At 38.1% G+C, this 27,816-nt stretch overlaps 1 protein-coding gene across 1 annotated transcript; it reads left to right on the top strand.

Moving 5' to 3' along the window:
* LOC140136283 (uncharacterized) lies at window positions 1–27,364 on the top strand. The gene is made up of 9 exons (XM_072158009.1): window positions 1–550; window positions 5,394–5,517; window positions 6,141–6,187; window positions 17,254–17,374; window positions 18,376–18,471; window positions 21,410–21,550; window positions 22,216–22,538; window positions 22,979–23,411; window positions 24,570–27,364. The coding sequence occupies exons 1-9, from the start codon at window positions 150–152 to the stop codon at window positions 25,209–25,211; spliced, it is 2,328 nt and encodes a 775-aa protein (XP_072014110.1). The 5' UTR covers window positions 1–149; the 3' UTR covers window positions 25,212–27,364.
* The last annotated feature ends 452 nt before the right edge of the window (window positions 27,365–27,816 follow it).

The raw sequence follows: 27,816 nt of genomic DNA, 5'->3' as shown, positions 1-27,816 counted from the left end.
CCAGTTTTTAAAGGTACCGCACATGCGCAGTAATGTAACTGAATCGCCATCTTGAAATTTACTGTGCAGTCCCATCTTGACATAGGTGGAAAACAACCGGATTTTAACCTTTCAGGTTTGCCTGTAGTTTGTCTAAAGCTACCGTTTGAATGGATCTAAGAACAACTTGGTATCAGCCGGAACAATTAGGACCAGCAACTAAGCTTTGGACTGAAATATTTGATAGTGCCACTCAGAGACTACAGAAATTGCAGATGGCAGACTCGAACTCAACTGGCGGAGGCCAGGCACCTGAAAGACACGGAGGCCCCGTCCGAGCTCAAGACTTTATTCCAATTAATGGTGAATCTATAGAAGTACACCATAAAAGAACAGCTACAAATGGTTATGCTAAATATGGTGAAAGAACTAGTAATTATAATAAACGAAGGAAAGATAACCAAGCGAGTACATATGACAGGAATCCTGCGGGGAAGGCTCAAGATGGCGGCACGCCTTGGCGAACTCAAGTGACAGAACATGAACAAAACTATGCGAAAGGAATTATCGGGTACGACAAATTTCTCACGTTTTTTGTAGCTTCTAAGTGGATATCTCAATTTATTGATTTGTGCACCTTTGTGTTTTTGTGTCGGAACTTCGGGAGGCAAGGAAATTTATTGGAATTGCAGCTTGAAAATGACACGTTTTTTTGACAGCTGATAATCTGATCACAACACATGGCATGCATCATGAACAACACACTGAACCCGGCCCAAAACTATTGGCATGGCTTTGCAATTCAAGTTCAATGCAGGGTTTTATATTTTTACAAGAAGGGGGCTTCTCAGTCATGTCAGTCACCAGATTGTTAATTCATTGTTTCTTCAGGTTCATGAAATTTGGTCATGTTGGTGGCAAGGTCAAACCAAAATGACCACTGTATCATGTGTATGGAGACAAAAAAATGTTAGGTCATTTTGGGTTCAATCGGGGTCAAATCACTAGACTGCTGCAGGTTCATGAAATGTTGCGGGTACGGCCACTGTAGTGTGACAAATAATGTGAAGGTCATTTTGGGGTCATCCAGGGTCAAATCGCCATAGATTGTTGACGTTGTAGTGTACATAATTATACAGTTTTAGGTTCTTATATTTTTTCAAATTTTTTTCCTTGAAATTTTAGTATGGTGCTCAAGTCTACTTGTACATCATACATGTAAGGCCGTTTTTCCAGGCCCAGGGATGGCCATCTACAACAGCGTCGCTAAATACAGTATAATTTACCAACAAAGGAAGTCGGTTTTTACTGAATTCCCATTGTTCAAAAACCAAGGCTCCGCTAGCCTTCAAAAACTCTCGTCCGATCGGACGCACAACTGTAAAACTTGGTCGGGAAATGCGCATCCCCAGTTCCAATAATTGAAACTCCCGGCTCCGACCGGGAGTTCCAACAGGTACTGTGCATGTGTTTAATGTGCATTCACATAGCCGTCGGTACGAAGAAATCGTTGCTCCAAAAATGATTGCAAATTAATTTACACATTTGTAATCATTTTTCACCACAAAATATGATATGAAAACAGGTGAGCAATGTATGATTATGAATATATGGAGAGGTCAAACGGGTTGTTAATTATTGTCAAATTTAATATTTTGCGTCATTTATAATGAAAACAATGGCACCTTCTACTGTTCTACAACTTGAGAACAAGTCCTCAAACGTTCGAAATTTGTAGTTACTACAACTGGCGCTACCACAAAATTTTTTAAAGGCGTCCAAATTTTCATGATTTTTATGATTATGATGAAGTTGCGAAATAGGATCATTATTGCAAACAACAATTTGGTAAGCTTATAATTATCACTCATTTTTGGGCTAAATCAACTTGCGTCCGACTGGACGCAACGGGTTGATGAAATTTGATGAACATTGCGTCCAGCAATACAAAAATGCGTCTGGACGCAAGAATTCGCGTCCAGTGGGAGCCTTGCTCAAAACGTGACATGGTACACCAAATACAGCCTCGGAAATGGTCTACTTTTTTTTGTTGAAAATCTTTGACGAGCGAGTTATATACCTTGCTGTTGCAAAGTCGGCGCCGTACGCTCTCGTCAAAGGTTTACTGCAAAACATTATAAAAATCCAAGGCCCTTTTACATTTGAGTCATTCCATGCAGTGTTCAAAATACCACATGCACAGATGCATGTAACTTTGACTCTGCATATTTTGCCTGTGCATGTAAGATTTATTTTGTATTTCGGTCAATTTGATTCTGAGTTTCTCATATTGGGTACAGAGCATTAGTCCGACACGCGACTCACACGCCGCTAGTCTGACACACCGCTAGTCCGAATCTGAAATGCACTGCACCAGTCCAACACGCTGCTAGATTAAAATACACTCTGTCCAGGCCTTGTCTTTTGAAAATTACTGGCGAGTGACAAACCACTCTCCTCAAAACTTGTCAGGTGAGCTACATGTATAGGCGAGTGATAAAAAGCTCTCTTCAGATTAATTTTAGGCGAGTGATCACTCTCACTCGCCTCAAAAGACAAGGCCTGTCTGCCAGTCCGACACGCCGCTAGTCCGAAAATGAAAACCACTTGGATAGTCCAAAACTGCGCTAGTCCGAATCTGGCAAACACTCCTTCAGTCCAACATTGCGCTACAATGTACATACATGTATGTAGTCCAAATCTAAAAAACACCTCACTAGTCCGAAAGTAACTGAAAACCATTGCGCTAGTCCGGTGCAGTGTTTTTCAGATTCGGACTAAGCGCTGTGGTTTTCAGTTTGGACTAAGCGCAGCTGTGTCAGACTGCTAAGTGTTTTCCAGATTCGGACTAGCGCAGTGTATTTCAGTCGGACTAGTGGTGTGTCTGACTGAAAAAGTGTTTTCAGATGCGGACTGTTGCAGTGTTTTTCATTTTCGGACTGACGCACCCCTAAGTATAGGGAAAAAATATGCAGCAATTGCGTAGCAGTCTCACCTGTCGCAATTCGTGGAACAATCGGCCCTCATTATCGGGTGATGCTGAGACTTTGACTGGTTGTACGCACTGTTTTAGTGAAAAAAAATCTTAATCACATGAATTTGTGATCACTATCAGTCGCATTTCAGTCCCATAATAGCCTATGGACGATTGTATAACTCATACAAAGTGAATGAAAAAGATGCAGATTCCAAACTTCAAAGAAAGTTGCCACGTGAAAGTTGCACTACCGGTACCGTACATGTACATGTTATTTACCCATTGCCCATTAATTTTAGCAACATTTTCAGTGGGTACAGTGTACAACAATGTACAATGTACATGCAACTTTGGAATGGGCATCTTTTTCATTTACATGGCAATATTCTAAGGAAAATCCTTGAACATAGCTTACATAAGCCTCTTTAGCTAGGGATGGGAATGTTAAACTCGTTTTGCAATTGCGGTAGACGTGTACACGCAAGTCATTTTCAACCTTCAATTTTCCATTCTTCAATGCTAAAAAAACCCAACATTTTGAAAGTAACAAAATCTGAAGATGACCTTAACATAGACTACAATTTACATGAAACTTGGCTCAAAACATTCATTCTTAAAAAATAATACCTCATAATTATGCATAGTTTCTGACATGTTAGGGTTAGCACCGGAAAAATGTGCGATTTTTTAGTGCAAATTTTGCGCACCAGTTTTAGACAATTCGCGCTTTGTGCGATTTATCTATAATTATTCCCAAAATGTCCGCATTTTTCCAAAAAAGCTCAAATTTGCAATTTTAAAATTAAATTACGCAGCGTTGAGTTTTTCATTATAATTTAAGTCCTGTGGTCTTTTTTCTATACTTTTTTCTGCACATGTACAACATATAAACGGAATAACACATCCTAATTTTTCAGTTTGGATCTTTAGTGTCATTATTATAAACATAGATATTCTAAAATAATGTAATTAATTTACTTGTGAAAGTGATACCGGTACACTGAATCCATTGAACTCATACTATATGTGTAGTACATGTACAATGTATAGTATGTTATGAACTGGTACGAGTTATGTGTGTCATTACTATTTCCCAGTCTGACATCTGACCAATTTCTGTTTACAGTGCACACCTGGATATTTGATGTGTAAAGCTTCACTTCCTATTTTCTTTGGGAACTAAAACTAAAAGTAAAAGTTTCCTGATACTATTATTTACAGGATAAATTTTTTCACAAATTGGTACTGCCCAATTTAAATCCACATTTGGCATGCAATTTATCTAGGTCTGCGATTCAATGTGCGGTATTTTTACTAATTTTAGTCAATTTAAATTTTAATTGTAAATTCACAATCAACCTGGAAATAGCCAAACATTCCTTGCATAATTTGCAATATCATTCAGTGATGAGCAACAGTAGCATGTGAGTGGGCACACAGGAAACTAGATAGTGCCTTTTCCTTGCTATTGTACCCGGATCTGGACCATCACAGCCAACTCATTGGGTTGAAATTTTTGTAATTAATTAGTTTTTCCCAATTAACTTACCTGGACATGTATTTGTTCTGGCCTAAAGTATGGCAAACTGGATCACCCCTCCCCCCACTCATTCACTGAGATTTACATACATTGTATCCCTCATCAGTAGACAAACATTTTTTGTACCATTAGCAGTTGCCGACTGGCACTCAAATCAAAATAAGCTTCCTTCCGATAGACACAAAATTGAGCAAATTGTATGCTCAAGTAGAATTTGTTATATAGCGGTATCAAAAATTTAGGCCCTTTCCTTTCCTTTCTAGTACTTCCTATAGCAGCTCATTTGAGCTAAACTGGAAGTCCTCTGGAACTTAGAGGTGGTGATTATACAGATATCAGAACCGGGGATGGTCCCCTTCTCTTTTCGAATAGCTCTGACACTTAACGTGCACAGGATTTGACTCTTCCTGCACACGGGACCACCAGCTTTACATGTACGTGACTTTCCGAACCACGAGACACCGTTCATACACTACATATATATGCATGTGCTACGTAGTGTATGGGGGCGGGAGGGAATTCTACAATTAAATTCTATACTGCTTCGAAGCAGAGACTGCTTCACACTTTCAGAGAAAATATCTCCGATACACTAACCTCGCAGTACCGGTAACTGAACATAATTGCAGGATTCCCGACCTTATACATGTAGGAACATTTTGGGATAAAAATGAATTCTCAACAAAGGCAAGCCCAAGGCTCGAACCCACGCAGATCGTATTACCCCGGCCGACGGCTCAGCGACTTAGACCGCTAGGCCATCTCGCCCCTCTGTAATGCTGGCCCAATTATCTACGTTTTTCACGCATTGTATTTAAAAACTGTAACTTAGCTGCACTATTGTCCAACATGCAATTACTTACAATTACTTTGGTATGTGATAATTTTATTGTGCAGGTTACATCAAGAGGTGATAGATTTCTATCATTTTATGTACCCAAGGGAAGAGGAGCATCTGATGAGAAATGAAGTTGTCAACAGAATACAGGGCATTGTCAAGAATATCTGGTCAGAAGCCAAGGTAGGAAACATTTGTAAACTTATTCCGACATATGTCGACTTGAAAAATATCTCAACCATTCAGCATTGTACAGCATTACATGTACGGTACACCAGCAAAGTTGTGCATTGTGAATTCCAAAATCCAACACCAATACATGCTTGCAGCTTGATCATGTCCAAAATGACTTACCGTATTCGTTCCAATAAGCGCCCATGCCCCAATAAGCGCCCACCCAGGGTATTTCAATTGCAGCTAAAGGGTGCCATTCATGTTGAAGTGACAGATAGATGTCAATACAGTGAAATTGCTGCAGGACTACAAGTCCTGTGTAAACTTACAATACATTTTCTGCATCAGAAAAGCTATTAGAATGTCTCAGAACCCTTTATAACATACGTAAATTTGTCTCTAATAAACGCCCCTACGAAAAAAATAGGTAAACAAGGTAAAAAATTAGAGCCCACCCAAAATGACTTTGTCAAGCGCCCTGGGCGCTTATTGGAATTAATACGGTAACTTTACCTGGGATGAAACGTATGGTATGTAAAATAAAGCATTTTAATTGATCCATATTTTAAAGGACATTACAGTTATTTTACATTTTTCAATTAACTTGTATGTTTTTTCTCATATTTATACAGCTTGAGATATACGGGAGTTACAGGACCATGCTATACTTACCGACAAGGTGAGTTAACACATGAATATAAAATGGTGTCAAAATAAAGCATGCAAATGCACAATGTGAATATGTGGTAAAGTACCAGTACTTTTAAAAATGGCAGTATTAGTAAAACTAAGTATTATTTTATTTTTTTCTTTGAACATACAGATAGATCTGCGCATAATAACACTTTTTTATTCGTTTGAATTTTTACATGCTATGGTATCTGTGTTGCGCTAGAAAATTTTACGTAAAACACAGGCATGATACAAACACACCCCCACCCCCACCCACAATCATACAATCTATAGTACATGTACATGTAAAACCCAGTGGAATATATTTGCATGTTTATGCCACCTAATTTTCTATACACCCACGTAATAACTGACAATTGCGTGTTTTCTGCTGATCACATTCTATTTAAAGGTCATATCATGCAATCCACATGCATGTATCCGGCATACCGGGTTAAACTACATGTACATAACCCAGAGGAACAATTGTCTCCCCAGAATACATTGCAAAAATGTAATTTTAACAAAAAATTGTTTTGGGCCTACATGTACAATGTACATGATATACATTTTTTTTCACTTACATGTAATTGGTATGAATGTTATTCTTGAAGATGTTTTATACCATATTATTAAATTTAAGGTCACCAGTCATTTTCTGTACAATGTAGGGCATTTATTCTTCAAAATCATTACACTGTAAAAAAAAAAGTGTCCACACAATCATTGCATAATTGCATCTTTTGTGCTGATCACATTCTATTTTCATGCAATCCACATCTATCCTGTTTACTGAACTGCACAATTCTCACCCATAATGCATTGCAAAATTGCAAAACAAAAAATATGCTTCAATGGGATAAATATGCTTCAGGTCTTTCACTTTGTAAATGATGTCTCCGGCAATCAGAACATTATGCCCAATAGGTTAGAATTAATTATGAAGCATGAATCACATGGTTTTATTGTAAACAAACTCATATTGATCATAAAAACGAATTAAAACAGCCGTCTCTCAACACGCGATATTCAAAATTCCCGGGCGCCGAGGTTGTTGAGTGCAATGACGTCCCAGTTATACAATGAAGACTGACAACAATTGAGCACATTAATAACCACAACATCATTGCACTGGACAATTTTGAGTATCGCGTGTTGAGAGCCGGCTGTTTTTATTCATTTTTATAGTCAATTAAAGGAAATCTGCACCATAAACTAATCAATGGCTAATATAGTTATATACCACTAAATTAAACATACCAGACGCTCTATATGAATTTCGGAATATTCCTAACAAAGAAAAAGCACTTTTAATCCTTCGTTTCTGCAATTCAAGGGAGCCGCCATGATAGCTGCTTGCGAATCCTTTCTGCCACAAGCGGTAGTGTAACCTTTCACACAGACCACGGCGAGCGTGGTTGCTGTATGGCATTCATGACCCCTACAGCTTAATTTTGGTTTTTAGTGCTGTTTTTACTTTTCGTTCTCAAAAGACATTGTTGATCATAAATATTACTTAAAATACATTTTTTATGTTCTTCTGTAGTTTTATGGGTAAAAATTGTCGCGTTTTCTTTTGAACGAATGTTGAATCTGAACTTTGGTAGTATTCGCTTCGTGTCACCAAAGTTCACGAGGGACGAGGCTTGTGGCAGGATTTAGCAAGATAAGCAAACAAAGACCAGAGCTATTAAAAGTTCTATAGCCATCTAAGGTAGAAGCTTATTATCCACTTCAACAATAGGATTATTGATTAGATTTTGACTATCGAAATGAGACGGATGTCGGGCCAGCTTAAGTTACCGATGAATATGACCTTCGTACACATTTTACACCGTAACTCCGAATACAATAGGGAATTTACGGCTCATTTGTGCTGCCGGGTCACATATCTTAGTTGCCGATAATGAAAAAAAGTATTAAAAAATCAGGGGGAAAGGACTGAAATTGAAGTCCCACAAGTCGCTGGAAGGTGGCTGGTGCATTTGTGAGTCCAAATGGCATAGTGTTCCATAAGTCGCTGGAAAGTGGTTGGTGCATTTGTGAGTCCAAATGGCATGATGCATCCTGTTACATTGGTAATAGGTTGTGTCATAATGAATGTATGGAAAATTGATTTATCAAAATTTTTTATCGATATTGAGTGGCCAATATATCGATTGTTTAAAATACTGACATCGACGGTCGGTAATTACTGTATAGTCAGGGATCTCCCTGGTAATACTAATTTACTGCACTGTGCATGTGCAGTTTGTTTCAACAGCCTGAAGCTTAAAATAATTTACTAATTTGAGCGCCATGAAACTTGTCGTCTCATCGCTACACACCTCGGTATTGGCGCTACGCACCTCTGTTCGTGCTAGCCGCTAACACACTCACAGTTTAGACAATGTAATGCGAGGGAACTGATTATCCAGTTCTACATGTAGGGCACCATGGGAAGATTTTTACACACGTATCAATTTACATGTATATTCGTGCAGGTATTGAGTGGGCTTCTGGTCTTGGATCATTTCCCATAAATGCCCTTCACTAGAAACATCCAGGGCAAATTGTTTACTCCCTGGTGATGAGACTTTGACCCCGGTGGTGTGATTACTCACCGGATTAGAATCGAAAACAAACTGAATTGCACAGGCATTTTAATTTCCACAATTTGACATGTTTGGTATAGTGCGTAGGCCCATATTTACTGTAGTATTTGAGCTAGACAATACAGTCATCATATAGGGCCTGACAAAGATAATGTTTTGTTTCCTGTAACGTGTTGGAAGGTAGGGAAAAAATTGATTGTGAGGAAAATTTTTGCATCTGTGGAAAGATTTTACAATTTCATCAAGTTCTCAAAACGTGAAAATGAAAGGCACAAAATTTTCAAGTCAATTATTTGTGCACACTATTCTTTGGATGATTTTACATTTGTGTACATGTACAATTATTTCACCAGTCCTTAAATATTGTGAAAATCAATGTGGCACAAAATTTTCAAGTCAATTATTTTTGCACACTATTCTTTGGATGATTTTACCTGTACAATTATTTCACCAGTCATTAAATTGTGAAAGTCAATGTTGCACAAAATTTTCCAAGTAAAATATTTTTACACCTATTGATATTCTTTGGATGATTTTACGTACAGTTATTTCACCAAGTCCTCAAAACGTGAAAATCAATGTGGCACAAAATTTTCAAGTAAATTATTTTTACACCTATTTCTATTATATTCTTTGGATGATTTTACATACAGTTATTTCACCAAGTCCTGAAAACATGAAAATCAATGTGGCACAAAATTTTCAAGTAAATTATTTTTACACCTATTTCTATACTTTGGATGATTTTACATACAATTATTTCACCAAGTCCTCAAAACATGAAAATCAGGGTGGCACAAACATTATCCAATTTACTACTCATGGATCATTATTTGTGGTTGAGTAAGAAATGTCAAAAGGTAGACACTTAGAACATTCTTTGAGGTAGTTGGATGTGAATGACTTGGCACTTTACCTGTCTGCTATGCAGTTGATATTTATAGGAATTTGCTATGAACCACTCTACATGTACTTTCTATTTTGGGACTTGACTATTTGTTTGTAAGGCCATATAAAATTATATTTTGGGTTCTCGTCCAAATAATGGAAGTCATTTTTCTAATTTTTTGTAAAAATGTATTTATTTACCCCCGCCACCCTCAAGTAACATTTTCCTTCTGAACCAATGAGTTTTGCTACAAAGCAAGTCCAATTTCACTGAAGTGTTTGGGTTATTATTTATTTGTTTGGATTCTGAGCATGTACGGCAAAAAAATGTATGTTGGTTTTTGCTTGAGGAATTTTGGTCTTTGAATGTTGGTTTATACTTTTGATGGATTGAAATCACAGACCTGTGCTGAAATGCAGGACATGAATTGATGCAGAACATTATTTCTCTCTATCACTCAGTGGGGGTGTTTTTACTCTATCATTGGGCATCTTGAATGGTGAGCACTCTGAACTGTCCACAAGTACATGTAAACAAATCCGATCCAAGTGATGTTGAACATCCATTTGTGACGTTGTTGTGATACCTAAAAGAGATGTCATAGAATCTGTATGACATCAGACATCAGCAAGGGGCCAAAAGAGATATCTAGCTATTTGTGATGTCATATCAGAATGTGATGTCACTACAGGGTTGTAGCTCGGTAGGGACACCATTGAGCCTTTCTGTTGGAGAGGGGAATGTTTACAAAGATTTATGATGATGTCATAATTGCTAGTGCAAGTGAAATCTAGACTGATCTCGGTATACATTACCAAAAAATGTGAAGTGGGAGAGGGGCCAGGCAAACAGTATTATAATAATCGTTTGTTTGTTTTGAGCATAGACCCGGATCAAAGTTCAGATTATGTTGATGTGTACATAAGGAAATTGCATGATCACAAGAATTGTTCACACAAGCATTGCCACTTCGCCTATTGTTGTAATAATGTTGCAATGTTTTATCTGAATTAAAAGATAAAACTGATTATTAAGATATCTTCCTATTTAATGATAGTATCATTTTAACCCACATCGAACAACATCCAAATAAGCATTAATATTTTACCGGTATAAATTATTTGTGATTTTTATTGTTCTGAACAGCTTTGTGATTTCTTTTTTAATCATTCACAATTTCAAACAGCTACGCAGCAAAGCCAGTGACAAATATTTTTGCGTGTTTCTAAATTTGTGGTTTTGAAATTAAGCATGAAAATAAAAACTTCTCAAAAATTTCCCCACTATCCAGTACCTTACTACAGTCACATGTAATTGCTTTCAAGTGTTTTATTTGCTCTACAATTGGGCTATTCCAGTTGAAAAACATACACCCTCTATGGAAGACATGACCTTAATCTTCCACACAGGGAGTGTGACTTTCAAACAGGATTTAATACCCGAATGTGTGAGTCTGTTTGAAATCTACACTCCTTGTGTGGGAGATTAAGGTTATATCTTTCATATAGGGGGTGTATGGATTTCAACTGGAATAGCCCCCTTGTATTTGCAGTCTGTCAGCTAGCTAGCTATATATACTAGTAGTGCATTTTTTTGTAAGTAAAGTTTAAACCTGTTTATCAATGACTTCCGCAGTGAATATTTTTAAGGGAATAAATTGTAAAAAAGAATTTATTTCAGATTATCATACTTAGCTAAAGTACTTGCAGTTTGAAGTGTTTTAAAATGCAAGTACACCCTACACACATGTTGGTCAGTTGATTTTGCAGAATTCATACAAAAGTATAACTTACACAAGCTGTGCAAATCCCATGTAAATTTGTCTGGTCATAAATAATTTTAATTCTCTAAAACAAAATATGAACAGAGAGAAATGGACCACTGCTCGGATACTAGCGCTATAGGCAAATTATTTAGTTATATAGATTAAGATTCCCATTCAGACATCGGTTGGCTAAGCTTTACTATACCCTACCACATTTGGCCGTCGCCGAAGCTACCCTAGTTTTAGCCCTGCTACACCGACGGCGCGAAACTCGATGATAGGATTACATTGAATGATGTATGGATTAACTCAGTGCAATAAATAAATCACTTAATTCAGCAAATTAAATAAACGAACGAGAGAGATTCAAAACAACATTGTAGTAATTTAATTAATAATGCCACTATACAATGAAGAAGAGGAACATTAGTAAATTTTAAATTTAATTAATTGCTTTGCTTCCCGGTCCCATAATCAGCCAGGAATCATAAATCTGCATAATGATCGGTTTCCATTCATTAATTATCTTATTTAAAGAAGAGATAAATAATTATTAATTAACTTAAGAACATAAAATAAAAACATTAACTTTAAACAATACTCTGTCATTAATTACCGTATAATATGTAAATTATGATGCACACGAGGAAGGTTACCTTTGTTGCAGGGCTACAGCGACTTCGCCGTTTGATAATTATTCAATTAATTAACGTTCTTAAACAATTAACTTTTATCAATATTCAGTCATTAATGTTATCATGGTTATGCCCATGAGGAAGGTTATCGTTGTTGCAGGGCTACAGCGACATCGCCGTTTGATAATTAATGAATTAATTAACAAACAAACAAACTAACTTTGTAAATATTCACCCATTAATGCGATGCCTATGAGGAAGGTTATCGTTGTTGCAGGGCTACAGCGACATCGCCGTGTGAACTTTGAACAACAATTTCTCAACAACCCTACTACCGATTTCCATGATTTTTGTACCAAATTTTTTCTTTTTAAAAGACCTTGCTAAGTATAGGCCTAAATGATAAAAATTATCATGATTTTACGTTGTTCATAAAACGCCCCTACCACTCACAAGCTTTACTTTACATTGACCGTTCAATACAAATCTGAATAAAGATGGACGATAACAGTTCTGTTTCATTCACAATGTTTTGATGAACTTGTAAAAGAAATGTCTTATGATGCTTATTTTTTCACCTAATTAGTCGGAACTGTATGACCATTTTCTTCTTAATTAACTTTTCAGTGGTCACGGTCCTGTTTTTATTTATAACAACTGCAAAGTATGAAATCACATAAACCAGTGTATACGCTGCTTATAAAAGGCCCCAACCAGTGATAACCAGGTGCGAAAGTTCTGTTTCTTCTTAATTAAATTTTCAGTGGTCACGGTCCTGTTTTTATTTATAATATCTGGAAATTATGAAATCACATAAACCAGTGTATACGTCGTTCATAAAATGCCCCAACCAGTGACAACCAGGTGCAAACTAAGTTATGTGCATTATGCGCCTACCAATGACAACTTAACTTAATATTTCCTCTTGTCAACAAACAAGCAACTCCCCATTTCCCATGTGCATCATATCATTTGCGGCGTCGCTGTAGCACGGCAACACTCGGTACCTTCACCCAATGGCAAGGTATAGGTTAGTGGCGTCGCTGTAGCACAGCAACAGCGATACCTTCCTCCTCTTCATTACATTTAGTTGATCAAGTCATTACAAAATACGCAAAAAGTCTAGCTTTGCCCCGTCGCTGTAGCACAGCAACAACGATAGCTTCGGCGCCGTCGTGTACTGTAGTCCAGTAAAAGGTATAGCTTCGCTACGCCGGTGTAGCCCAGTAAAAGGTATAGTTACGCGCCGTCGCTGTAGCATGGCAACAGCGATACCTACCTCCCTACATTCATTTGGTGACATGACCAAATAAGGTATACCTCAGTGCCGTCGGTGTTACCATACGGAAATAGGTATACTTTCGCGCCGTTGGTTTAGCCCCTCAACAATGTCTAGCTGCGCGCCGTCGCTGTAGCATGGCAACAACGACACCTTCGCTACCGTCCGGTGTAGCCCAGTAAAAGGTATAGCCGGCGCCGTCGCTGTAGCACGGCAACAGCGATACCTTCAAGCGCCGTCGGTGTTGCCCGTAAAAGGTATAGTTACGCCGTCGCTGTAGCACGGCAACAGCGATACCTACCTCCCCTACATTCATTTGGTGACATGACCAAACAAGGTATACCTCAGTGCCGCCGGTGTTAGCATACGCAAATAGGTATACCTTCGCGCCCTCGCTTTATCCCCTAGCTTTGCGCCGTCGCTGTAGCACAGCAACAACGACACCTTCGCCCCGTCGGTGTAGCCCATTGAAAAGATATATCTTCGCGCCGTCGCTGTAGCACAGCAACAGCGATACCTTCGCGCCCGTCGGTGTAGTTCTGTAAAAAGTTCTAGCTTTGCGCCGTCGCTGTAGCACGGCAACAACGATACCTTCCTCCACCACACTCATTTGCTAATATGACAACTTTAACAATTAGGCCTACATAAGGTGCACCTTTGCACCGTCGGTGTAGCCTTACGGAAATAGGTCTACCTTACCGCCCGTCGGTGTAGGCCCCTCATAAAAGGTCTAGTTGGCGCCGTCGCTGTAGCACGGCAACAGCGATACCTTTGCGGCGTCGCTGTAGCACAGCAACAACGATACCTTCATTCACCATCACATCACTATTCAATATATGATACTTAACGATTTACTCCATGAAATAAATGCTACTCATTCTTAATCAAACCACTCATTAACAATTAACATTCCTCTTATCAATATAACTTTAATCACTATTAACAATCATTGTTAATTACTTACAACAACCCTCTTATCCCTCACACTCATTATTATTATGTCATAATTATTAATTAACTACCATCGCCCTCTAATCCATCATAATGATTAGAATTATATAATCACTAGATTTCGCGGTTCTCGGGTTGGGCGGTTCTCGTGATAGGCCTATCTCTAATTACCCAACACCCGTTAGGCCTACCCATAATACTGATGTCTTAACCTTTCAAACTACTACGATATGCGTCGCTCAATGATTAATCAACTCTGTTTTGTAGCTGTGACGCTTACTTCGGTACCCATAATCTGAAAACCCATCGCTCGCTTCTTTCAAACCCTGTCCTGCTACCACATTGAGGACCCCAAAATACCCGAAATTCAACGCATAAGCGGGTTATAGGCCTACCATAACTGATGATTTTTATGTTAATCCTGTCTTGAAAATAGGCCTATTGGTCCGATGAGATGCACCTGTTAGTCACACTGTAATGCTTTTCCGATCGCGCGCACTGTACTCCGCGCACACTCCCGCTGATACTCCGCGATATCGCATCATGAAAGCACGCGATAGTGCACCAGCGTGAACGCTGAAACGCGAACGCGATAGCGCGCGGACAGAGGACGGACGGACGGACGGACGGACGGACACGCCGTAATTATTATATAATAATCATTCATAACCAATTACAATCGGCCTCTTATACGTCACACTAATTATAATTATATCATGCTTATTAACATCATCTTTTGATGCGGTCATCATTTTTACTTGAGTACATTAAAATCTATTACGCATAATAAATAAATCGATTAATACTTCTAAGCCATTATATAATGCAATATAGTTCATTATGCTTAAATTAAATTCAAATGACATTACTACTATCTAGAAGTAACCACAATAATTTAATCGTACTATCACTTATTACCTTGATGAATGCAAACTTCATTAAGTCAAACGCCGACATACTTTATTAAAAACATGACTCATATAATACCTCTTACTTAATTTAAATCTATCCCATTAATAAGTAATTGCTACCGACGTCGGTGTAGTTTTACAAAAAGGTGCAGCCAGCGGCGCCGTCGATGTGGTAGGGTATTCTAAAGGTACTCCCATCGGTTTTACATTGAACACTGTGAGTGATCAGTCTGCGCTTTAACTAATGAATTGAAAGTTGTGTGTGTGTATGCATGGCAGTCAACGGCTAAGCAGTACAGCATTGCTGGCATACCAATGTAAGGGATAGTAAGCGTCTATAGAGATGCATGCAAGACCTAGCAAATTGCATGAACACTTACATTGTAACCTAAACACTCGGTCAGTATTTAACGATGTGGTTCCTAGAATTAGGTGAGGGAATTTGATGATGGTAGTTTGTCAGTAGATCTATGCTTTCACCATAGACATGATAGAATATGGACTTGAAATGTACACTTGACCGTTGGTAGGGACACGGAGCACATTCTTGACAGTGTTTGAACCTTACACACTGAGAGACAGCAATACAACAATGTATGTAAACATGTACATTGCACTACATGTATTAAAATATTCAAATATGGTCCAATAGTATTTTAAAATATTTCCATTAAATGGAAATATTTTTAAACAGTAACACTAACAAGTAATTAAATGGTGATATTCAACCAATAACCAACATGGACATTGTATATAGCCTACACATACAAAGTATCATCACATGTACAATAACTTCTCATCCAGCCTCTCTTTTTCTCAAACTACACAGGTTTCCCCCACATTACCCTCTCAAAATGTCTTTTAATTTCACCCAAATGTAAAATACCAATGTGTTCAGTCAGTAGAAAAAAACCCCAGAAGTTTCAAATCCCTAATCCTTATATTTCCCATGGTGGCTGATCAAAAATTGGGTCTATTTTTACCATCAAATCTGACTTTTGAAATAAATGGAAGTTTCAAAAATGTCCATTTGCCTAATGGCAATATAAACCAATTTGGTAAATTTTATGAAAATGGAAAAAAAAATGGGTTGTGAACTTGTTTGTGGAATTGCTGTATCGCTGAAATGGTATTCGCTGAAATTGCATTGTTGTGCATGTCATTTGCCAAAATGCAAGTTTGACCTCCCAAAAATCACACTTTGACAAAATTCATAATCATGTTTGAAATATCACTTTAGTTCAACAGATTTGTATAAACATCAGTCATTAACTTTTATGTCCTCACAAAGTCAGGAAAAAAAATCAGAATTTTTCCTTTTTCGGGGTCAAAGTCCAATGTGGCCAAATTTAGATATTCTTTTTTACTGCTTTGTATAGTGTCTTACATGTATTTTATAAACAATGGCATACAAATGTGAATCAGGTGATTGAAGTAATTGAATTAATATTAATTGATGTCCAACAATTGCAACACTGAGCTATTTGAGGTCGGAATCATTAATCAGGAAATGTGATTAGATTATTGATCACAGCACATAATATAGGGTCTCAAGGCTATCACTTTTGATCATACTGGCGGGCATACTGGTTCTGTATCAAGATAAGGTACATGTGCTAACATTAACATGGAAGGAAATGCCCCCCCCCCCCCTCCTTAAAAAAACAGAGTACCTCAGGATAAATTTTGTGAAAACTATTATTAGGATTTTTTTCTGACATTTTGATTCCAAAATCAGAACTTTATTTTTTATAAAGGCATGTGCAGAGTCAATAGAGATGATTTTTTTTTATTAGGGTGGGGGGGGGGGGGGTGCTGTGTTAGGAATGTACTATGAACATTCTGAGGAAGGGAAGAAATTGAGGGGAAGGATTATAGTCGTAAAATACTTTAAATTACAAAAATGGAAATTTATGTGCTTCCTTGGGAGAAAGTTCCAAGCCGGCATTTATGGTCCACAATAATATATATTGTTCAGAAGATTTTTGTGTACTGAGTGTGAAAAATGGCTCTTAAAATTAAATATGTAATTTATTTGTCTCTTTGCAGTGACATTGATCTGGTTGTGTTTGGAGATCTTGGGGATTGTCCGTGCTACAGATTAGGCAATGAATTGGAGAAGAGTGGTATCGCAGAGCCAGGCAGCATCAAAGTCTTGGACAAGGCATCAGTAAGTAAACGTGTTTGTCTACAGGTGCATGTTTTAAACACCTGCAATTGAGGACACACCTGCATACAGTGTCCAAATTAAGAAAATAAAAGGGGTTGTCCCACAGACAACCAGGTTGTAATTTCTGATTGTCCACCAAATTTTTTGGTTGTCCGTATTTTACTTAGCTGCCACAATCTGAAACAACTACATGTGACCAATAAAGTGGAGTGAGTGTCGTCAATTTATGAACAATTACTCTTAAATATTTAACAATAGAGGCCGTCAGCCTTTCGCCATCTTGTGGGTACAAATGTTCTGTGTGTTCATGCGTCGGACAGTATGCGCTGGGCGCAGCTTGCCACACCGCTGTTATCACGCACAACGCGGTGATTTTGCTGTTCACGCATGGAGATCGAATTCACCATCGCAGCGCGTGTACCCACAAGATGGCGGCATATGACGTCACGCTGATGGCCTCTATTCATCATTTGTGTCAGGATTGAGCAAACTAACATGCTGAAAAGGTGGCTATAGATCTTTGGTTGTCTGCTGGACAACTAGAGCATTTATTTTCGGTTGTCCTGTGCATGTTTTGGTTGTCCCGGGCGAACGGACAACTAAAATTTTGAACACTGCCTGCATACATGTACGTAATAGTGGACACATACATTGTAGGAACTGCAGACGTCCACCGTGTAATTGTAAATCATTAATCAGATGAGTGTCATTTTATTCAGTAATGTTTAGACATCAGAATGTTTGCACTAAGTTAGTACTGATATCCCATGACACTGAAAAACCATGAGAAAAAAAGAAAGCAGATAAAATCAAGATTGTCAGATTCTGATCCTTCAAATTTTTTTGAGCACTAGTTTATACTTGAGTATCTAGATATATGTATGTGTGGGGATGTGCGTGCATGTGTACATGTTGAGTACCTATCTTGAGATTTAATGTTAAATAGTTTGTAAAAAAAAAGTTTATTTTATTAAATTTTTATTATGCTCTTGCGTTTGCAGGTGCCCATTGTGAAGCTTACAGACAACTTGACAAAAGTGAAAGTAGACATCAGTTTCAATATGACAACTGGAACGGATTGTGCCAAACTAATAGAGGTAACTAATTGGGTACATGTACATTAATCGCAATTTAGACTGCTGCCCTCAGTCGTCAACCGTCTGGATTGACGACTGAGAAAACTACGTGGAAAAAAAGTGACGGATTTGCAACAGGATTCCTGTGGCCAAGAGCATGCGGAGTTGTGTCCAAATTGACCTTTTGACCGAGTTTGTTGTTTTAGAAGTTCAGAGCGCGATCTTGTCACAGCGGCGCGGTACAGCGACGCGGTACACGGGCGCCGCTAGTCAGTCGCGCTATGGCGCATAACCAAAGTCGCATTGAATAGTTTTCAGAAGTCCGTCATGATTTGGGCTGTAAGATAATCAGTCGTCACTACGAAGCATGACAGTACATGCGAAGTGTAGACGGCTGATTGGAATTAGTCTAAATCGCAATTGATAACTAATTGGATATATTGATTATGTTCAGTGCTCTGTAACTGCGATTGATCATCGTGGTCCTACATGCATTACACAAGCATGAAAAATATAGGCAACATGTGGCAACAACTCCACGAGGCTAGAAAATAACCTGTTGTTTAGAAAAAAGCTGAATGAAAGCACCTGGAGCCTATTACCAAATTAATATAGGGGAAATGATCTAAATCGGTTACTGAGGTCATTGGAAGTGCTCTAAATGAACCGTGATAGACTCTAGCGCAGGCTTGTCAGACCATGATCAGTCCGTACTGTTGTCCAGGTAGGACGTGTTATTAATTTTTGCCGAGGTGTTGTGATCAAGACCAGTGAACTATGAGGTACTGATGAATGTATGTGTGTTTATTGTCAGGTCATTGGAATACTAATTGGTTAGGAAAACATTGACTCAAAAAGAAAGTTTATTAGCGATTCCTTTTTTACTCTTATCTTGTCTACATATATTCTGATTTTTTTTCTATCTCTTTCCTTTCCTTTCCTTTTCCTTCCTTTCCTTTTCTTTTACTTTACTTTACTTTACTTTACTTTACTTTACCTTAACTTACCTTACCTTACCTTTCCTTACCTTACCTTACCTTACCTTACCTTACCTTACCTTTCCTTTCCTTTCCTTTCCTTTCCTTTCCTTTCCTTACCTTTCCTTTCCGTTCCTTTCCTTTCCTCTCATTTCCTTCCCTTTCCTTTCCTTTCCTTTCTTTTCTTTTCTTTTCTTTTCTTTTCTTTTCTTTTCTTTTCTTTCTTTTCTTTTCTTTTCTTTTCTTTTCTTTTCTTTTCTTTTCTTTTCTTTTCTTTTCTTTTCTTTTCTTTTCTTTTCTTTTCTTTTCTTTTCTTTTCTTTTCTTTTCTTTTCTTTTCTTTTCTTTTCTTTTCTTTTCTTTTCTTTTCTTTTCTTTTCTTTCCTTTCCTTTTCTTTCCTGTCCTGTCCTGTCCTGTCCTGTCCTGTCCTGTCCTATTCTATTTTGTTTGCATTTCCCCTCTCACTGTCTTTTGCTCTGCTTTTCCCCCTCCCATAGACAAGGGTAAACATTTCTATAAATTGAACAGTTCACGTTTTGGTAAAACCCATAAGCCGCGTAGTTTAGACCTCATGTAGTCACACCGATGCGCACATCGTTACTGCGCACTTTACAACATTGAAATGGCAATTATTTGCCCATTGGCAAGACGTCACAGGGACGACTTTGGGGTCCAAGCACAATGGCTTATGGAATTTACCAAAAAGGTGAAGTGCAATTTACATAACCATAAAATAAAAGGGGGAGCACTACTTGTTAAAGCTAAGTACTGCTTATTGATAGTTTGATTGTAATTTAAACCCAGTTAATATGAGGATAATGCCACATTTATAAGTTTTTCTTGAGCAGACAAGCTACTTAGTAACTAGAGAAGATACCTTACACTTCCCACAGTGCATTTCATCCCTGTACCGATTTGCTACTCTTTTATTTGTATTCAGTGGAACGTGGGTCGTTAGTGACAAAAACAGTAATTCAATTAACACGGCTCATCCTGATCAAGGCATTTCTTGTTACTATCGACCAATGCTGCACTGAATAGCAAATCAGCACAGGGAAGAAATGCATTATGGGAAGTGTAAGATATCTTTTCTGCGAAAAATTCAGTTTATGTCTAGATATTTTCCAACTTATATCTTCCTTTTGCTTGGTATATACATTTACTGTCTTATTTATATTAACATATTTTGCACATAGTATACAAATATTGACTGCTATGAGGGGCACAGTTAAAATTATAGGCCCTCGGTGATGTCAAAACCATGACTATGCCCAAAGCGAAGCTGAGGGCATAGTCATGGTTTTGACATCACCGAGGGCCTATAATTTTAAACTGTGCCCCGAATATTAAGCAGTCAATATTTGTTTTATATACCGAATAATATAGATTCTTCTCATTTAACTACATACGCCTTAAATGCACAGTGCATGCAAGATGCTATGAGCAAGGGTGCAGAATTTGGACCAATATCTACCGATAACATATCTAAAACCCTACCGTTTCTGTGCTAATGTCACACAATGCCAAGTCTTCAGGTCGTAGTAATTTGTCTAAAAAGTGACATTTGGCAGGTATAAATCCTTGACATGTAACAGATTGTAAACAAATCACTGCATGCACTCACTACTACGCGGCAGTGAAAGGTCGTCGTCTGCAAGGAGAGGTCGCTATAGTCTCTTTTACAACACTGTAATCAACGCCGGCCGTATAGTGGGTGCGTAATGTATACGAGCGATCTGTGTATTTGGGGTTGCGAATATCCAATTATTTAGCGGGCACAGTTGAATCTATGCCCGGGGCACAGTTGCTTATGACGTCATCTTGATAGAAAAAGGGGGCACATCTATTTTAATGACTCCACTTTTAACCAATCAGATGAGAGGAATCTATATATGAAGTATATTAATGTTTAAATGATGTTGACATTGCAGTGATAAACTTACATTTCATTGACACATTACACTTTTTGATTGTATTTTCAGGAGTTTGTGATACAGTTCCCCAGTCTACCATACCTGGTGTTTGTACTCAAGCAGTTCTTGTTACAGAGAGATCTTAACGAGGTCTGGACAGGTGGAATCAGTTCTTACAGCCTTATTCTCATGATTGTCAGCTTCCTTCAGGTGAGTTGGCCAGTTTTGGTATGGTGAAATCCAATCAAAGGGCTGTGTCAGTGTGCGCTTATGAAAACTCAAAGTGATTGGTCTACAAGAATTTATTATCAGGCTAATACAAATTGATTCTTGTGTCAATGGTCTTACCAAGGTTATTCAGTCTTTAGTTAAAACTACTTTTTTGCATAGGCTCAAGAACCATATGACCAGCAATACCAAAGAAACAGGAATAGATATATGCTACATAGCATCGTACATGTACGATGGACTATTCCAGTTGAAATCCATACACCCCCTATGGAAAACATGACCTTAATCCCCACATAGGGGGAGTAGCTTCCAAAAGAAATCGCCCATTCAGGTAGCCCCATTTGAAATTCGCACTCCCTGTTGGGATGATCAAGGTCACATCTTCCATTGGGGGTGTATAGATTTCAACTGAAATGGCCCAATCTTTGTGTTTACTGAAAAGGAGCTACTTATGGGTTTGCCTTAGATGAGGGACCATAACCTGAAAGGAAAAGGAAGGAAAAACAGCATAAAACTTAGAGTGCAGAAAATAAATTGGCATAAAATAGTAAATATTGTTGCACAGTCTCAAATGTTAAATATTATTTCACAAAGCTGGAGCTCTATAGACATAAACTAAACTGATTACCCCTTTACACCAACAGCTCCATGTGCCTCCAGAACCCCAGAACCTGGGAGTCCTCTTGATTGAATTCTTTGAGCTCTATGGCGTCAACTTCAACTACTTCAAGACCGGCATCTGCGTGAGGGACGGCGGCTCGTACTTCAACAAGGAGGAAGCCCAGCGTAACATGACCTGCGGCTATCAGACCAATCTACTGTGCATACAGGACCCTCTCAACTCTGGCATGGACCTTGGCAAGAGCTCGTACGGATTCATGGAAGTGCGCAAAGCGTTACACTACGCCTACACGGTGCTGTGCCAAGGTGTGCTGACGAGATTAGATCAGGACAATAAGGGAGTAAGGTAGGTACATTTACAGGTGGGCTACAACTTATTGTGGCATCAGAGGTCAATGCTTTGTGTCACACACGCTGCGTGTTGAAAAACGTGATGCATAAAGAGCATGGTGCGCTCAGCAAGTACAAATCGCGCAGCAGTTGTGGCGCCAAAGAAGCATTTACACACGCATTGCACTGAAATAATTATCCTCATACCTCCAGTTTTCAAATTTGCTTTGTACTTCTGAGTTGACGGACTCTAGTTATTTGGTGTTTGTTCCCTTTGTGTGATGTAAGTCCATTGAAGAGAATGGTTGAAATTTAGCATGGAAATTTTGTTGAAGATGAATTGGGTATTTGCATTCTTTTTTCTTCTGTTAGTGGACTTCCAGAGTGTAATAGTATAGTAAAAAGTTTGTTCAAAATCATCTTCTAAAAACTGTCAAAATTTCTTTGTATTTGCAGTATACTTGGACGTATAGTGCGTGTAACAGATGATGTAGTGGAATACCGGCAGTGGATCAGCAAATACTGGGGGCCCAAGCTTCCAAGTCGACACAATACCGACTTCTTCCATCCCCTGTTTGTGTCCTCCATGCCACCTGTGCATCACCAGCATAATAATGCACTGGACAATAACCCCATAGACAATAACCCCAACGCTGCCAACGCAATTGTACAAAGAGACAATGACACCGCTATCAGGTTACACAAAACTGAGGAGGTTCCTGCAATAGAAACTACAGAGAAAGGTACTATGGAAGAGCAGTGTGCGCAGGATGTTGTGAAAGCGCCCTCTACGCCTGTACCCGACAACAGCATTGTGGAGCAAGAGAGCAATTCTGTTCAGTCATCGTCACCGGAGTCACCTGAGGCCTTGTCAAGTTCCAGCGATACAGTAAGTGTTGACTGCGTTTGTTATTGTAAGGTCCAGGAATTGATACAGCTCATGGCATACTAGTATAATTTGTATTTTGTTAAAACACATCATCTCATATTCTAATTAGATCCCAAATATTTCACATTGCAGTAATGCACAAGGGAATTCCCTTCAGGGTTTGTCCCTATGATGTCATACACTAATTAATAACACCGATTAATATAGATAAATAAACTGGATGTCATTGAAACAGTTGAGGGGCTTTCCGTCTTGCGTGATTGGTTGGGGGGTTTCCCTGATGGAATGATTCAAGGTGCTCATCACGAGGTACATATGAAAATACATACAATGTAAAGTCTGCACAAAAAGTAACTCAGCTGTTATAAATACGCCTATAGCTTCAGAACTAATAATTGTTTCCACAATATTTCAACATAGAAAGAAGGGCGATTTATTCTGCGCATTTTGATGCCCCATTTGTCCAATATCGTTCAATATTAACATCACAGCAGTGTTTTCAAAGGAAATTACCCGAATTTAAAAGTTGCAGCTATTTGTATTGATTTGAAGTCAGCGCGAAGATAAATGGAGGGTGTTACGTGCCACAATGCTTGCGTAAAAACCATTGATCGCTGTAAACTGCAACTTTTAAATTCGGGTATTTTTCTTTAAAAGCACTAACTGTGTTGTTAATATTGAGCGACATTTGACAAATGGGGTATCAAAATGCGCCAAATAAATCGCCCTTCTTTCTATGTAAAAATATTGTGGAAACAATTATTAGTTCTGAAGCTATAGGCGTATTTATAACAGCTGAGTTTCTTTTTGTGCAGACTTTAGATGTCATTTTAACTAGTGTGTGTTGTAGATATCAGAAATCAGTAACTCCCATACTTTCAAAACGAAGAAATAAGTGTACTTGTAATTGGCGTTTAGAAGTAAACTGAGACTAGAAACATGAATACCGCATATTTTTAAACTTGTTCAGTTCAACACAACCATTTTTAAATTGACTAATGTTAGGTCACAAGTAATCAGTTGCAGATCTGTGCCTTACTGTCTTATCAGAAGGTTCTACTGTCCCAGTACAATTTACCCTAGATAGACATTAGACATTTCAATTTCAAACTTAACTAATCTTTCACATTAACAAATTTTTTATTTCTTTTTTTCTAGGAATCTGACTTGTCATCACATACATCGGGTTCATCAAAGGAAGAGTGTAACAAAGAATGCTGTGAATGCACTCCAGGAAAACCAATAAGTACTAGTGTCAACTCGTTGTCAGCAAACACAAAGAAAACTGTCGCAGATGTTGTCAAGGGAAACAACAATAACGACACCCCAAAGAAGAGCATTGTAAAACCTGAAGCTACCACGCAGGTGTGCCCAGCTGCTGGTGGTGATCAACAGAAACCTGATGTCGTCAGATCGTCAACATCGCAAGGTAAGGAGGAATCCAGGTCGCCATCATCAAGCCCCATTTCCAGACATGGATCTTGGGCCAGTGCTGCCTCGCCGCATAACGAAAGATCCGCGCAGAGGAACGCTCCTTCATCGCCACCGGTAGCGCAACACACGGTAACGTCGCGGACGTATCGTAATCGCAATACCCAGTACCAGCAGACCTCTCAGCAGCAGCAGTCATCAGCTGGGAAATACCGCAGCAGCAACGGTGCCAATGTAAGTAATAGCAACAGTACAAATAACAATAACCAAAGCTCCAGTGTCGGTGGTAACAATGGGGGCAATGGTAAGCGATTTAAGGGGAAACGGAAGCAACAGCGCGATGGAAACGGAAACAACTCCACAAGGTAAAAAAAAAAACGCAGGAAGAAAAAAAGAACCAAAGGATCAAAATCCAAGTTGGTTGTCTCCATAAGCTGATTTTCACACAAAATTGTTACACATCTTGAGCCCTGCAACTCATCATATGTTCCTAATTTAATTTCGTTCAACTCATTTTTTCAAGGAACTTGAGTGTGACCTGTTTTCACAATGTGAAACAATCTTCCAAAGTAACATTTTCATTATTTTGTATATGTGAATATGACGACTCGAACTCCGACGGGAGTGTAATCAGTTTCTAAGAGTGTAAATACGTTCATGCATGTATAGTTGTATACAGAAATTCTTGATTGTAATTGGGATAACAAATGTGTTGCAGTACTCAAGATGTGTTACAGATTGTGGTACCAAATGTTGTCTTGAATTCAGGCTTCATTTTGAATTTATTCATATTTTTTTTTGTATGTCTTTAATCATTTTGATGCCTGAATTTGATACAGTGCATGGAGACATTTTTAGTATGATTTTACAGTGTATTTTTAAACATCTACCAACGAAAATATTGAAAGGAAAAAAAAAAAAAGAAAATGTGATTAAAAAAAAGATGAAAAAAAAGGAAAAAAAAAAAAAAACATACTGTACATAAATCTATTTTTATAAAAATGTGCAATAACAAAACAAAAAATATTATGACTTGTATTTATATGCAGTCCTATCTAGCCTATGCAAAGTATACCATACAATCTCTTTCAGTGACTCAATGAACGATGAACTTGTTTATTTCACTGGAAGTTCCTCATACCAGAAACATGGTTCAGAATTCCCTGTAGGGTTTGAAGCGAAACCAGGGACTCTGTACCGGAAGTTGTGCTAAACCTCAGTCCCTGGGAGACAGTATACAAAGGTGTACATACATACACATTAACCTTTGACCTGTGTGATTGGATACTTGCATGACATTACTCTCAAGATCCAAGTTGAATTCATAGGTACAAATGTTACCAGATTTGTGGAATGTGCCCAGGAAATTGTGGTAATGTTACTTGGACAACTATACCAGCTCAATATGAACTGGAAAAAGTATTAAAAAAAGGTATGATCATTATGATGTTGTCTTTCTTTTACTGACACATATACTCTAAGAGGAATCAAATAGGCAAACTGAGTGATGAATCATCTGTTGTTAATGTGTCAAAAAAGAACATACCAAATCTGTCTGATTATAAAAATACATCTCAAACTAGATTCCTGAGATAATGGTATAGTGAAGAGGAAGAGTAATATGATCTCCCCTCAGTGTAATGTTGGTATTTTGACCGCATATATGGTGTATACGGTCATCCAATGTAGAGAGATGACCATGTCCGATACAGGGAGATATAGTTTGGCTCGCTTCAAGTTTGGGAGTGACATCAATGCTTTTTTGCGGTTGCGCCGCAAGCATGCCGACAAAGTGCTCTTGTAACCCGCAAATGTACGCTCTGCGTGATTAATTTTACGCACACGGTTCACTACGGCGGCCAGCAAAATATGCACATACGTCACTAGTTACCGAACTTGACGTGAACCAAATTATAGATAATTTGATAATGCACAAAGTAGCAGATCCTATTAATTTTGATCAACTTGATTGTATACGTTTTTACTATTAATTATTATGTTGAATTTTCATTGGATATTTTGCTACATTATCTGGTTAGGAAAACAAAGAATGAGTTTTCCTGATTTTAATCTTTGTAAGCACAAAGTCGTCGGGCTACTGTTGACATTTGGGACACGTAGAAGTTAGATTTGTGATTTGTGCTGGGCACAAATGCAAAATCTTCTTGGGGTCGGGAATGTAACCGGATTTGACATATTTATATAATTTGACATCCAACAAGCTTTTTTTACACGAGAATTGAGTGACACAAGACAAAGTCTCAAGTGGCTCTGACTAAAACAACTTTTTTGAAATATATTTTCACTTTTTTAACAGTATTTTTTTACCATATACAGATGTAAGTATATAAAGTAGGCAGGCCTAAAATAAATCGGAAAATGTGCTTCACAGCTGTAAATGTAAACGGTGAAAAAAAGGGTGTGGCAGGAGATGGTATGATAGCTTTGTTGTAACTACAGGATTTTTGAAGCACATTTATAAAGTTGTTATGGACTTCTAGGATTTTGACATTGCATGAAAATTGAAAAAGAAAATCAATCAAATTAACAAAAAAAAAAGAACAGAACAATTTTTATCCAAAATATGTATTTAAGTAGTTGTAACTTCATAAGACTTTCATTGAGGGCTCAAAATGTGTTTTTTTTATCACAGGGACTATATTGAATAGTACAGATTCTGTGAAAAAGTAGGCCTCATGTATAATTTTTGCCATGGCAAATATTTTTGACTGCAGGGCTACTTTTTGCGAATTGGGGGGTGGGGGCAACTTGCCCTTACCCTATTGTATTTTGTGCTCTGCTTATCATTACTTGAAATGTAAAAAAAATCCTTCCTACAAGTTATTGATGTAAATTGGCACAAAAGGAAACAAAGTTTTGTAAAAAGGATCGTTTGTAAAAAGAACATTTGTAAATGTAAACTTGAAATCAAATGTCCAGAAAAGACCGATTTTGAAAGTTGAAACAACTGCAA

The sequence above is a fragment of the Amphiura filiformis genome, chromosome 16, assembly GCF_039555335.1.
Source record: "Amphiura filiformis chromosome 16, Afil_fr2py, whole genome shotgun sequence".
Taxonomy (NCBI): Eukaryota; Metazoa; Echinodermata; class Ophiuroidea; order Amphilepidida; family Amphiuridae; genus Amphiura; species Amphiura filiformis.
The sequence above is the reverse complement of the archived record's forward strand: the minus strand, read 5'-3'. Positions and strand labels throughout refer to the sequence as shown.